Genomic DNA, 14,061 nt, shown 5'->3' with positions numbered 1-14,061 from the left:
GCTTTGCACCCCCACGCTGCCACGGCAATTTCCTAGGTGGGCTTGGGCCAATCACACACCCTTAGCCTACCTCACAGGGTTGTTATGAGGATAAAATGGAGGATGGGACCATGGTGTATCCACCCTGGGTCTCCACTGGGGGAGAAAAGACTGCTTTGGTGGGGAAGACAGGTTGTAAATCAAGAGGAAGGAAGGAAGGAAGGAAGGAAGGAAGGAAGGAAGGAAGGAAGGAAGGAAGGAAGGAAGGAAGGAAGGAAGGAAGGAAGGAAGGAAGGAAGGAAGGAAGGAAGGAAGGAAGGAAGGAAGGAAGGAAGGAGGAAGGAAGGGAGGGAGGGAGGGAGGGACTCAATAATAAATAGCTGCATGTGGAAGAGGCTGATATAAGCTTGGCTGGCTGGGAAACAGCAAAGAAATCATAGAAAGGGGAGGATATGGGGTTGCCAGTAGTAGGAGAAAGAGGAAAGAGTGGGGGGAGGTTTGTGTGGGGGTCACAGGGAAAGTGAGGTTGTTCCACACCACCCAAGTGGATCCAACCTGGCAACTGGCTCCAAGTCTGGAACCGCAGAGAGCTTTCCAAGGGAGAGGAGGGAAATCTGAAGATGAGGCAAATAAAAGCAGGTCGACTTGTACGTGTTATGGAGAGAAGGATACCAGAAAAGAGGAGAAGCTGTGGAGGCTTCCAGGGAAGGGAAAGAGGAAAGAGTGAGGGAGGGAGAAATGGGATTTCCCTCCTACCACCAATCCTTATGGGTCTCCTGCTTGTAATAACTATTTCCAAATACAACGATACTGGAAAGGAGAGTTAGCATGCCGTAAAAGAAATATGTAATAAGAACAGGAATACACCCTGATATAAAATCTCAACACAGACATCACAGTGACCTGTCGGTGAAACTGCTATCGTTAAAACATCATATGAAATGCAGATATTTCAAGCCAGTATACTTATTTGCTAATGTTCTTTTTAATACAAAACCTATTTGGGGGGAAAAAAGGAGAAACATTTTACTATTTCCAGGGAGCATCAGAAAAAAAGAGATGGGTTATTGTCCAGCATTGCTGGGGCGGAGAAGCTTGCAGCGTAACCCTGGATGGGCCTTACCAAGAGATGCAGCATGCAGCAGGCAGTTCCCATCGCCGGTCGTCGCCAAGGGAAGCAGGCGCTGGCAGTTTGGATCCACGATGGACCACCAGTTTAGGCGACCTAGACAAGGCAGAAACCACAGCCATAAGAACACATCCAAGTCCTCCAAGAGAAGGGACACAGTGATCATGGGAGATTTCAATTACCCAGTCATCTGCTGGAAGTCCAACTCTGCTCAAAACGAAAGGTCAAACAGATTCCTGACTTGTCTTGCTGACAACTTCCTTTTCCGGAAAGCGGAGAAGGAAACAAGGGGATCTGCTATTTTGGACTTGATTCTCTATTTTGGAAGAATTGACTGAAGAAGTGGAAATAGTGGGCACCCTGGGCAGTAGTGACCATGTGATTTTGGAATTTACAGTCTTAGGGAAGGGGAAAGCTATATGTAGTCAGACTTATAGGCTGGATTTCAGAAAGGCAAACTTCGACAAACTTAGAACTATGCTGGGTAAAATCCCACGGTCAGAAATACTTAGGAAGAAGGGGGTTCATTCATGCATTCTGCATGAGGGCAGCTTCTGGGAGAGCCCTCTCAGCACCACATACATCACAGGGCATTTGTTTTGGGGAAGGAAGATAAAGGAGATTGTGAGCTGCTTTGAGACTCTTTGGAGTGGAGGGCGGGATATAAATCCAATATCTTCATCTACCTCACAGGGTGTCTGTTGTAGGAGACGAAGGTAAAGGAGATTGTGAGCCGCTCTAAGACTCTTTGCAGTGGAGGGCGGGATATAAATCCAATATCTTCATCTACCTCACAGGGTGTCTGCTGTAGGAGACGAAGGTAAAGGAGATTGTGAGCCGCTCTAAGACTCTTTGCAGTGGAGGGCGGGATATAAATCCAATATCTTCATCTACCTCACAGCTTGTCTGCTGTGGGGGAGAAAGGTAAAGGAGATTGTGAGCTGCTCTGAGACTCTTCGGAGTGGAGGGCGGGATATAAATCCAATATCTTCATCTACCTCACAGGGTGTCTGTTGTGGGGGAGGAAGGGAAAGGAGATTGTGAGCCGCTCAGAGACTTTTCGGAGTGGAGGGCGGGATATAAATCCAATATCTTCATCTACCTCACAGGGTGTCTGTTGTGGGGGAGGAAGGGAAAGGAGATTGTGAGCCGCTCAGAGACTTTTCGGAGTGGTGGGCGGGATATAAATCCAATATCTTCATCTACCTCACAGGGTTTCTGTTGTGGGGGAGGAAGGGAAAGGAGATTGTGAGCCGCTCTGAGACTCTTTGAAGTGGAGGGCAGAATATAAATCCAATGTTGGCTTCTTCTTCCTTGCTGCAAACAGGAGGTGTGCCTAGAACAGTGGCTCAGAGCAACAGCCGGAGCAGGTGCCCTGTCAGGGGTCAAAACACAGGGGATCTAACCCAAAGCCACAGCAACAGGTGAGGGGGAGAAGACACCCTCAGAAAAGGCAGGCCAGGAGATGCCTTTTACCTGGAGACTGGCCCAGGTGTCTCGCAAGACCCAACACAGCTGTGCTGGCAGCACACTCTCAAGAGCAGTGCCATGGAACTCAACAGTAATATCAAAAAACTCTCTGTGCTAACAAGTTCTGTCTGGGGCAGGGATGCTCCGTGTTAACTCTACATGCTAACAAGTTCTGTCTTGGTGCTTGCGGGGGGGGGGGGGGGCAACAGTGGGAGGGCTTCTGCTGTCCTGGCCCCACTGGTGGACCTCCTGATGGCCCCTGGGTTTTTTTGGCCCCTGTGTGACACAGAGTGTTGGATTGGATGGGCCATTGGCCTGATCCAACATGGCTTCTCTTATGTTCTTAGGTGTGGGGCAGTGATGCTCTGTCTTCTTGGTGCTTGGGGAGCAACAATGGGAGGGCTTATAGTGTCCTGGCCCCACTGATGGACCTCCTGATGGCCCCTGGGTGACACAGAGTGTTAGACTGGATGGGCCACTGGCCTGATCCAACATGGCTTCTCTTATGTTCTTAGGTGTGGGGCAGTGATGCTCTGTCTTCTTGGTGCTTGGGGAGCAACAATGGGAGGGCTTATAGTGTCCTGGCCCCACTGATGGACCTCCTGATGGCCCCTGGGTTTTTTTGGCCCCTGTGTGACACAGAGTGTTGGATTGGATGGGCCATTGGCCTGATCCAACATGGCTTCTCTTATGTTCTTAGGTGTGGGGCAGTGATGCTCTGTCTTCTTGGTGCTTGGGGAGCAACAATGGGACGGCTTATAGTGTCCTAGCCCCACTGATGGACCTCCTGATGGCCCCTGGGTTTTTTTGGCCCCTGTGTGACACAGAGTGTTGGACTGGATGGGCCACTGGCCTGATCCAACATGGCTTCTCTTATGTTCTTATGTGACACAGAGCGTTGGATTGGATGGGCCACTGGCCTGATCCAACATGGCTTCTCTTATGTTCTTTTGTGACACAGAGTGTTGGACTGGAGGGGCCACTGGCCTGGTCCAACAGGGCTTCTCTTATGTTCTTCTGTGACACAGAGTGTTGGACTGGATGGGCCACTGGCCTGATCCAACACGGCTTCTCATGTTCTTATGTGACACAGAGCGTTGGACTGGATGGGCCACTGGCCTGATCCAACATGGCTTCTCTTTACACAATTCTTTACAGCTTTTTTGAGAAAGCCATTGTGCGTAGTGAAGATTGAGTAGAGCACTTGAATTGTGAGGTGCCAAAAGAAGGACAAGCGGAGCGTGATTAATTGAGCTGGCCAGTGCAGTGAGATACGGTGGGGCAAGAAGAGGACGCCAACAAAGACACCGCATACTCAAAAGAATTCACATCCCTTTGAGAAAGAACCGAAATGGACTTATCAGCCATTCGATACCGTCAGGGGACAAACACAGAGAAAACCTGCAAGCGCTGCAACCATATTGGAGTCGCATACTCATACAGCATCCACACAGCTCTTTTGGTAAATTGTTTGCAACCACTGTTAAGCGTCTGTTACACTGGTGTCAACACAAAACGGTTGTGCAAAATACGGAAGCGTTGATATAACTATAAAGAATTGTGCACTGTTTAACAGCTATAATAACTTGTTAGCATGGAGAGTTTGTTTGCATGGAGAGTTTGGTTCCAGTATTTGTTATGGGACTCAGCAGAGCTGACTCCACAACTGCTGTGGGTGACGGAGCCACATTCCACGGGCACCTCTGAACGCTCCCAGGAGGCTTCAAAGAGGCACTACCCACGATGAATCATCATCCGAATCATGTTTCCCTCCTGCCTAGCGTTCCCCGGGCAACTCAGAGCAACAGCTGCCAATTGTGCCTGTTTGCACCAAGCAGCCGTGGGGGTCGACAATCTGCACTCCTCCCAACCTTGAGCAGAGGACAAACTACCCTGCTGTGCACAGCTCCCAATCAGACAGGCCGCCTCGCAGCGTCAGCAGAGCCTGGCTTTGGCCAATCACAGGGCGTGCAAGGACACAGGACAAAGCCACATACAAGTCAAACCGGTTGAAAGGGTCTGCCCCCTATCTCACGGCCTGGCTGCCATTTCTTGGAGCTGCACTATTTTTAAGAAAGAACATAAGAAGAGAAGCCCTGTTGGATCAGGGCAATAGCCCATCCAGTCCAACACTCTGTGTCATATAAGAACATAAGAGAAGCCCTCTTGGATCAGACCAATGGCCTCTCCAGTCCAACCCTCTGTGTCACATAAGAACATAACAGAAGCCCTGTTGGATCAGGCCAATGGCCCCTCCAGTCCAACACTCTGTGTCACATAAGAACATAAGGGAAGCCCTGTTGGATCAGGCCAGTGGCCCCTCCAGTCCAACACTCTGTGTCACATAAGAACAGAAGCCATGTTGGATCAGGCCAATGGCCCCTCCAGTCCAACACTCTGTGTCACATAAGAACAGAAGCCATGTTTGATCAGGTCAATGGCCCATCCATTCCATAAGAACATAAGAGAAGCCATGCTGGATCAGGCCAGTGGCCCCTCCAGTCCAACACTCTGTGTCACATAAGAACAGAAGCCATGTTGGATCAGGCCAATGGCCCCTCCACTCCAACACTCTGTGTCACATAAGAACAGAAGCCATGTTTGATCAGGTCAATGGCCCATCCATTCCATAAGAACATAAGAGAAGCCATGCTGGATCAGGCCAACGGCCCATCAAGTCCAACACTCTGTGTCACACAGTGGCAAAAATGTTATATACACACATACACTGTGGCTAATAGCCACTGATGGACCTGTGCTCCATATTTTTATCTAAACCCCTCTTGAAGGTGGCTATACTTGTGGCCGCCACCACCTCCTGTGGCAGTGAATTCTACATGTTAATCACCCTTTGGGTGAAGAAGTACTTCCTTTTATCCGTTTTAACCTGTCTGCTCAGCAATTTCATCGAATGCCCACGAGTTCTTGTATTGTGAGAAAGGGAGAAAAGGACTTCTTTCTCTACTTTCTCCATCCCATGCATTATCTTGTAAACCTCTATCATGTCACCCCGCAGTCGACGTTTCTCCAAGCTAAAGAGTCCCAAGCGTTTCAACCTTTCTTCATAGGGAAAGTGCTCCAGCCCTTTAATCATTCTAATTGCCCTTCTCTGCACCTTCTCTAATGCTATAATATCCTTTTTGAGGTGCGGCGACCAGAACTGCACACAGTACTCCAAATGAGACCGCACCATCGATTTATACAGGGGCATTATGATACTGGCTGATTTGTTTTCAATTCCATTCCTAATAATTCCCAGCATGGCGTTGGCCTTTTTTATTGCAAACGCACACTGTCTTGACACTTTCAGTGAGTTATCTATCATGACCCCAAGATCTCTCTCTTGGTCAGTCTCTGCCAGTTCACACCCCATCAACTTGTATTTGTAGCTGGGATTCTTAGCCCCAATGTGCATTACTTTGCACTTGGCCACATTGAACCGCATCTGCCACGTTGACGCCCACTCACCCAGCCTCAACAGATCCCTTTGGAGTTCCGCACAATCCTCTCTGGTTCTCACCACCCTGAACAATTTAGTGTCATCCGCAAACTTGGCCACTTCACTGCTCACTCCCAACTCTAAATCATTTATGAATAAGTTAAAGAGCATGGGACCCAGTACCGAGCCCTGCGGCACCCCACTGCTTACCGTCCTCCACTGCGAAGACTGCCCATTTATACTCACTCTCTGCTTCCTATTACTCAGCCAGTTTTTGATCCACAAGAGGACCTGTCCTTTTACTCCATGACTCTCAAGCTTTCTAAGGAGCCTTTGATGAGGAACTTTATCAAAAGCTTTCTGGAAGTCAAGGTAAACAACATCTATCGGGTCTCCTTTGTCCACATTCCAACACTCTGAGTCACATAAGAACATAAGAGAAGCCATGTTGGATCATGCCAATAGCCCATCCAGTCCAACACTCTGTGTCACATAAGAGAAGCCCTGTTGGATCAGGCCAATGGCCTCTCCTGTCCAACCCTCTGTGTCACATAAGAACATAACAGAAGCCCTGTTGGATCAGGCCAATGGCCCCTCCAGTCCAACACTCTGTGTCACACAAAACATAACAGAAGCCATGTTGGATCAGGCCAATGGCCCATCTAGTCCAACCCCCTGTGTCACATAAGAACATAAGAGAAGCCCTGTTGGATCAGGCCAATGGCCCATCCAGTCCAACACTCTGTGTCACATAAGAACATAAGAGAAGCCCTTTTGGATCAGGCCAATGGCCCATCCAGTCCAACACTCTGTATCACATAAGAGAAGCCATGTTGGATCAGGCCAGTGGCCCATCAAGTCCAAAACTCTGTGTCATATACGAACATAAGAGAAGCCCTGTTGGATCAGGCCAATGGCCCATCCAGTCCAACACTCTGTGTCACATAAGAACATAAGAGAAGCCCTGTTGGATCAGGCCAATGGCCCCTCCTGTCCAACACTCTGTGTCACACAAGAACATAAGAGAAGCCCTGTTGGATCAGGCCAGTGGCCTCTCCAGTCCAACACTCTGTGTCACATAAGAACATAAGAGAAGCCCTGTTGGATCAGGCCAGTGGCCCATCCAGTCCAACACTCTGTGTCTCATAAGAACAGAAGAGAAGCCATGCTGGATCAGGTCAATGGCCCATCCATTCCAACACTCTGAGTCACATAAGAGAAGCCATGTTGGATCAGGCCAATGGCCCCTCCAGTCCAACACTCTGTGTCACACAAAACATAACAGAAGCCATGTTGGATCAGGCCAATGGCCCATCCAGTCCAACCCCCTGTGTCACATAAGAACATAAGAGAAGCCCTGTTGGATCAGGCCAATGGCCCATCCAGTCCAACACTCTGTGTCACATAAGAACATAAGAGAAGCCCTGTTGGATCAGGCCAATGGCCCATCCAGTCCAACACTCTGTGTCACATAAGAGAAGCCATGTTGGATCAGGCCAGTGGCCCATCAAGTCCAAAACTCTGTGTCATATACGAACATAAGAGAAGCCCTGTTGGATCAGGCCAATGGCCCATCCAGTCCAACACTCTGTGTCACATAAGAACATAAGAGAAGCCCTGTTGGATCAGGCCAATGGCCTCTCCAGTCCAACACTCTGTGTCACATAAGGACATAAGAGAAGCCCTGTTGGATCAGGCCAATGGCCCCTCCAGTCCAACACTCTGTGTCACATAAGAACATAAGAGAAGCCCTGTTGGATCAGGCCAATGGCCCATCCAGTCCAACACTCTGTGTCACATAAGAACATAAGAGAAGCCCTGTTGGATCAGGCCAATGGCCCCTCCAGTCCAACACTCTGTGTCACATAAGAACATAAGAGAAGCCCTGTTGGATCAGGCCAATGGCCCCTCCAGTCCAACACTCTGTGTCACATAAGAACATAAGAGAAGCCCTGTTGGATCAGGCCAGTGGCCCCTCCAGTCCAACACTCTGTGTCACATAAGAACAGAAGCCATGTTGGATCAGGTCAATGGCCCATCCATTCCAACACTCTGAGTCACATAAGAACATAAGAGAAGCCATGTTGGATCAGGCCAATGGCCCATCAAGTCCAAAACTCTGTGTCATATAAGAACATAAGAGAAGCCCTGTTGGATCAGGCCAATGGCCCATCCAGTCCAACACTCTGTGTCACATAAGAACATAAGAGAAGCCATGTTGGATCAGGCCAATGGCCCCTCCAGTCCAACACTCTGTGTCACATAAGAACATAACAGAAGCCATTTTGGATCAGGCCAATGGCCCATCTAGTCCAACACTCTGTGTCACATAAAAACATAAGAGAAGCCCTGTTGGATCAGGCCAATGGCCCATCCAGTCCAACACTCTGTATCACATAAGAGAAGCCATGTTGGATCAGGCCAATGGCCCATCCAGTCCAACACTCTGTATCACATAAGAGAAGCCATGTTTGATCAGGACAATGGCCCATCCAGTCCAACACTCTGTGTCACACAGTGGCCAAAAAAAACCAGGCGCCATCAGGAGGTCCATCAGTGTGGTCAGGACACTATAAGCCCTCCCACTGTGCCCCCCTCAAGCACCTAGAAGACAGAGAATCACTGCCCTAGACATGAGAACATAACAGAAGCCATGTTGAATCAGGCCAATGGCCCATCCAGTCTAACCCCTGTGTCACACAGTGGCCAAAAAATTTATACACACACACACACACTGTGGCTAATAGCCACTGATGGACCTCTGCTCCCAGATAAGAGAGCTCTGGCTGACCCAAGGCCATTCCGGCAGGTGCAAGTGGAGGAGTGGGGAATCCAACCCAGTTCTCCCAGATAAGAGTCCACACACTTAACCACTATACTAAACTGTTATAATATCTTTATTGAGGTGCGGTGGCCAGAAGCAAAGAACAGCAAAGCAGTAAGGGAGAGGCTTCCCCTGAGCATAAGCAGACTGCATTTCTATGACAGTGCCTCAGCACATGCAAGACCCACCAGGTGCCAAGGACCAGGGCGTCTGTTGTGGAGCTTCTCGCCCGAATGGGTTAACACGAGGCCACGCTTACCAGCCTGCTCCAGCGCCACCAACATGGACTGTTCAATGAGATCCCGCTCTATGAAGCCGCGGAATTCCTCGTTGTACACGGTGAGGTCAGGCAACTGGAAGGTGCAGATCGGCGTCTCCAAGAGGTGCTCGCTGCTGCCGCCGCCGCTGCTGTTGTTGGAGACGTGGGAGCGAGCCAGAGAGACGATGGTGGAGCTCGCGTGCGAGATCCCGCGGGAAAGGCGCTTTTCTGCAGACAGACAAGGGGGGAGGGAAGGGAACCTGTTTAGAGCCGTGCAGAACCACAGGGACACCGTAGGAAGCTGCCGTCTTCGCTGGGTGTATTTCGGTGGTGGAAAGTACCTCAAGGTAGAAGCGGCTTAGGAGAACCCCACGGTTTTCAAGGCAGGAGATGAACCAAGGTGGTTGCAGCTGCCTGCCTCTTCACGGGACTTCTTCGGAGGTCCCTCATCCAAGTAGTAACTAGAGCTGACCCTACTTAGGTTCTGAGATCCGATGAGATCAGGCTAGCCTGGGCTATCCAGGCCATGGCAAAAGATATAAAGAGGCGGTTGGCCATTGCCTGCCCCTGCAGAGCAAATCTGGAATCCTTTGGTGGTCTCCCACCCCAGCACGAAGCAGGCCTGCCTGAGAGCGGATGAGAAGAGGGTCGCCTCGGCCGCCCAGATCAGGCGGTGCTGCGAGGAATGAGGAAGCCCCAAGAATCATGGCCTTCACTTCAAAGCCGTGAGAAAGGGGGGTGGGGACACCGTGCCTTCTCCTGGCCAGCATGTGGAACAGCTGCCCAGTTTATTCACACTGCAGAAGGTGGGGTATGGATGTTAATGTGGGAAAGCGGACGTTTAGCTCTGCCGCTGAGACACATTTTGCTGTATGGTATTTTTAAATGAAAACTTAAGAACATAAGAGAAGCCATGTTGGATCAGGCCAACGGCCCCTCCAGTCCAACACTCTGGGTCACACAGGGGCCAAAAAATTTATAAACACACACACACACACTGTGGCTAATAGCCACTGATGGACCTCTGCTCCATTTTTATCTAAACCCCTCTTGAAGGTGGCCATGCTTGCAGCTGCCACCACCTCCTGTGGCAGTGAATTCCACATGTTAATCACCCTTTGGGTGAAGGACTTCCTTTTATCCGTTTTAACCTGTCTGCTCAGCAATTTCATTGAATGCCCATGAGTTCTTGTATTGTGAGAAAGGGAGAAAAGTACTTCTTTCTCTACTTTCTCTATCCCATGCATAATCTTGTCAACCTCTATCATGTCACCCCGCAGTCGACGTTTCTCCAAGCTAAAGAGCCCCAAACTTAAAATAAGAGTTTATTTTTAAAAAAAAAATGCAGGGCCCACCCAAGCTGTCTGTTGCAGCAGCTTCTCTCCATCTTCCAGCCAAGACAGGCCACTTGCCAGCCAGCCAGCCGCCCTCCCTTCCCCACTGAAGAGATGGCGCTTACCCTGGACAATGTCATCCTGGCGCTGCAGCAGGGGCCGGGGTGGCCGCACAGCCTCCTTTTCCACAGGCTTGAAGGGGTGGGAGAGGCTCCCCGCGTGAACCTGCCGCAGCTGCTCAAAGTCGCTCAGGGCTGCGGTCAGGTCCCAGTTCTTCCCTGGGGAGGCAACAAGGTTCACCGTAAGGAAAGCAGCTCCAACTTTCCAAGGACTGTAAACAACACCTTTGGCAGAACTGTCTTGAGGTAAGAGGGGAAAAATTGGGGAGAGTCTACTGTGCAAAACGAGAGAGAGACAGGAACAGACACAGACTCAGAGAGACAGAGGCAGACAGAGAGAGAGAGACAGAGACAAAGACAGAAAGACAGGGAGAGGGAGAGACAGAGAGAAAGACAGAGACAGACACACAGAGACAGGCAGAGAGACAGAGAGAGACAGAGACAGACAGAGACAAACAGAGAGACAGAGACAGGCAGAAAGACAGGGAGAGAGAGAGACAGAGAGAAAGACAGAGACAGAAAGAGACAGATAGAGAGGCAGAGACAGAGACAGACAGAGAGAGAGAGACAGAGACAGGCAGAGACAGAGACAGGCAGAGACAAACAGAGAGACAGAGACAGGCAGAGACACAGAGAGACAGACAGAGAAACAGGGAGAGAGAGACACAGACAGAGAGAGACACAGAGAGAGAGACAGACAGAGACAGACAGAAAGACAGGGAGAGAGACAGAGAGAAAGACAGAGACAGAAAGAGGCAGACAGAGAGAGAGACAGAGAGACAGGGAGAGAGAGATACACAGACAGAGACAGGCAGAGAGACAGAGAGAGACAGAGAGATATTGGATTTATATCCCGCCCTCCACTCCAAAGAGTCTCAGAGCGGCTCACAATCTCCTTTACCTTCCTCCCCCACAACAGACACCCTGTGAGGTAGATGAAGATATTGGATTTATATCCCACCCTCCACTCCAAAGAGTCTCAGAGCGGCTCACAATCTCCATTACCTTCCTCCCGCACAACAGACACCCTGTGAGGTGGGTGGGGCTGGAGAGGGCTCTCACAGCAGCTGCCCTTTCAAAGACAACCTCTGCCAGAGCTATGGCTGACCCAAGGCCATGCTAGCAGGTGCAAGTGGAGGAGTGGGGAATCAAACCCGGTTCTCCCAGATAAGAGTCCGCACACTTAACCACTACACCAAACAGAGAGACAGACAGAGAGACAGAGACACAGGCACAGAGAGAGACAGACAGAGAGAGAGACAGAGAGAGACAGGCAAAGACAGGCAGAGAGAGACAGACAGGCAGAGAGACAGAGAGAGACAGGGAGAGAGAGACAGAGACAGAGACACAGACAGAGAGAGATAGACAGAGACAGACAGAGACAGACAGAGACAGGCAGAGAGACAGAGAGAGAGAGACAGGCAGAGAGACAGAGACAGGCAGAGAGAAAGAGAGAGACAGAGATAGACAGAGACACAGAGAGACAGACAGAGAAACAGGGAGAGAGAGACACAGAAAGAGAGAGACACAGAGAGAGAGAGAGAGACAGGCAGAGAGAGACAGAGAGAAACAGAGACAGGCAGAGAGAGGCAGAGAGAGACAGAGAAAGAGAGATACAGACAGAGAGAGAGAGAGACACACACACACACACACACACACAGAAATCTTTTCCTACCTTCCAGTAAGTCTCTTGCCAAACCTGGCTCTGCCCCTGTTGAGCGCACAAAATTCGATAGGACGACATCCATATCCAGGGTCATGCGATCATAAAGTCTTTGCAGGTGGGTGGGAATGGGTGGGACATCGATCCAGGCTTGCTCTCTAGTCTGCTGAGGAAAACAAAGCACAAACCTCCTGGTTACCAACACAGGACATCAACAGCACAAAACACCAAGAGGCTGAACGGAGTGGCAGGTGGGCCGGGGGACCTGGAACTGCCACGGGAGCTTGCTGGGTGCCCTGGGCCCAGTCACTGACTTCACAGGGGGGCTCTGAAGATAAAACCTGCTTTGGGGCGGGGCGGGGGACAGGTCCACAGCTCAGGAGCAGAGCATCTCCTTGGCAGGCAGACTGTTCCAGTTCTAGCCCCGGCAGCCTCTCCAGAGAAGAGGACCAGAATGCAGGTGATGCAAAAGGCCTCTGAGATCCCGAGAAGCGACCGCCAGCCAGAGGGCAGAACGCCGACCGTGATAGACGAAGGGCTTGACTCAGAACGTGCTGAACTGGGCTGAGTCAAAGCACTGCCTACATTTTGGAAATCGATAAACCCAAGAGGGTTTTCTCCTTGCCTAGGCCCAAGGGGGAAGGAGGGATGACCCCATCTTAGGGACCGGAGCAGCAAGGCCGAGAAGGCGAAATTCTTTGCGCCCAAGCCAAAAGCTCACCTGAAAAGCTGAACCACTAATTCAGCAGAGTGTATGGAGAAAAACCTTCCCGGCCCCACCCATCCTTTGATGCAACACAGCTGTTCCGATGAGGGGGTGATCACAACTGGGCAGGCCCCCCATCACACAGACACATCACACTGGGGAGGCCCACAGCTGAGGCTGCCGCAGCGGCACCTGGATAGCTCCAAGGGAGGTGCCGGAGCCCCCCTGCCCAACAATAAAACGACTCTCGTTCTGCAGGGGCACTCAAGAAGGACAAAGAAAGCACAAGGGGAGCAGCTGGGGCCATGTCTAGGTTGGGGGGGGGGGGCAACTCTGAAGGAAGCGCAGCTCGATCCACCTGATAGACTGTACCATCTGTGCATGCCCAGAGGAGGAGGGGGGCATGATCCTGCAGAGGTGACCCATGCCCCTCCTCACCCCAGAAACACTTCCCAGAACAACTGTGTGTCATGCTGCCTCCTCTCTCCTTCACTGTCTTAGTGGTCAGGTTCCGATCTCTCCTTCAGCACTAACCCGCCCCCCCCCAAACATACCGTCCAGGCAAAGTCCCTCTTGAAGGGGTGGTTTTGGGATTTGGGAAAGCTTTGGGGGTGGGGGTGTTCAGCAGCCTCTCTCGTCAGAAAAAGGTGCGGCATGCAACTGCAGACCTGGAGGAGCAAGAAGCCCCCACCTACAGGCCTCTGTATATCACACTCTTGGCAAAACTGGACTCTGCCACCCACGGGGGCTGGCCGGAAGGCCCTACACACGGCCCGGCTTGCAAACTATTTCTAAAAAAATGAAAAAAGGCAAGAGTGTTGAGTTCCAGCTTCTTTTGTTGGGGGGGGGGGGAGACGCGCGAAATAAGGTAGAATTGTTTTGTTTTCTTAAGCCAAAGTAAAGGTAACCTTGGACTCTCATTTCTCCTGGGCAAGAGTTCTCCACAGGCACCCCAAACAGTTGGAAAAACCAACTAAAGCAGCACAAAAGACGGAGAGAAGCCACTCGCGTCCACACCCAGAGACCATGAACTGCAGTGCAATCCCTGCCTTCCCCGAACACCATCCCAAAGGAAGCTATACATTGCAAGGCCAGACCTTGGTCTGTGCAACAGGCAGCACTGCTCAGGAGTCCAGAGA

The 14,061-nt window shown here is 50.8% G+C and overlaps 1 protein-coding gene across 1 annotated transcript in view; it reads right to left on the bottom strand.

Moving 5' to 3' along the window:
* Positions 1 to 12,378, bottom strand: part of OTUD7B (OTU deubiquitinase 7B) — a 28,327-nt gene extending 15,949 nt beyond the window's left edge. The window contains 4 exon segments of the mRNA XM_060256611.1: positions 1,103 to 1,204; positions 9,101 to 9,328; positions 10,560 to 10,712; positions 12,229 to 12,378. Of these exon segments, the coding sequence (XP_060112594.1) occupies positions 1,103 to 1,204; positions 9,101 to 9,328; positions 10,560 to 10,712; positions 12,229 to 12,313 (568 nt within the window). The 5' untranslated portion in view covers positions 12,314 to 12,378.
* Positions 12,379 to 14,061: the final 1,683 nt, after the last annotated feature.

This window comes from Heteronotia binoei, chromosome 1, assembly GCF_032191835.1.
Source record: "Heteronotia binoei isolate CCM8104 ecotype False Entrance Well chromosome 1, APGP_CSIRO_Hbin_v1, whole genome shotgun sequence".
Lineage (NCBI taxonomy): Eukaryota > Metazoa > Chordata > Lepidosauria > Squamata > Gekkonidae > Heteronotia > Heteronotia binoei.
The sequence above is the reverse complement of the archived record's forward strand: the minus strand, read 5'-3'. Positions and strand labels throughout refer to the sequence as shown.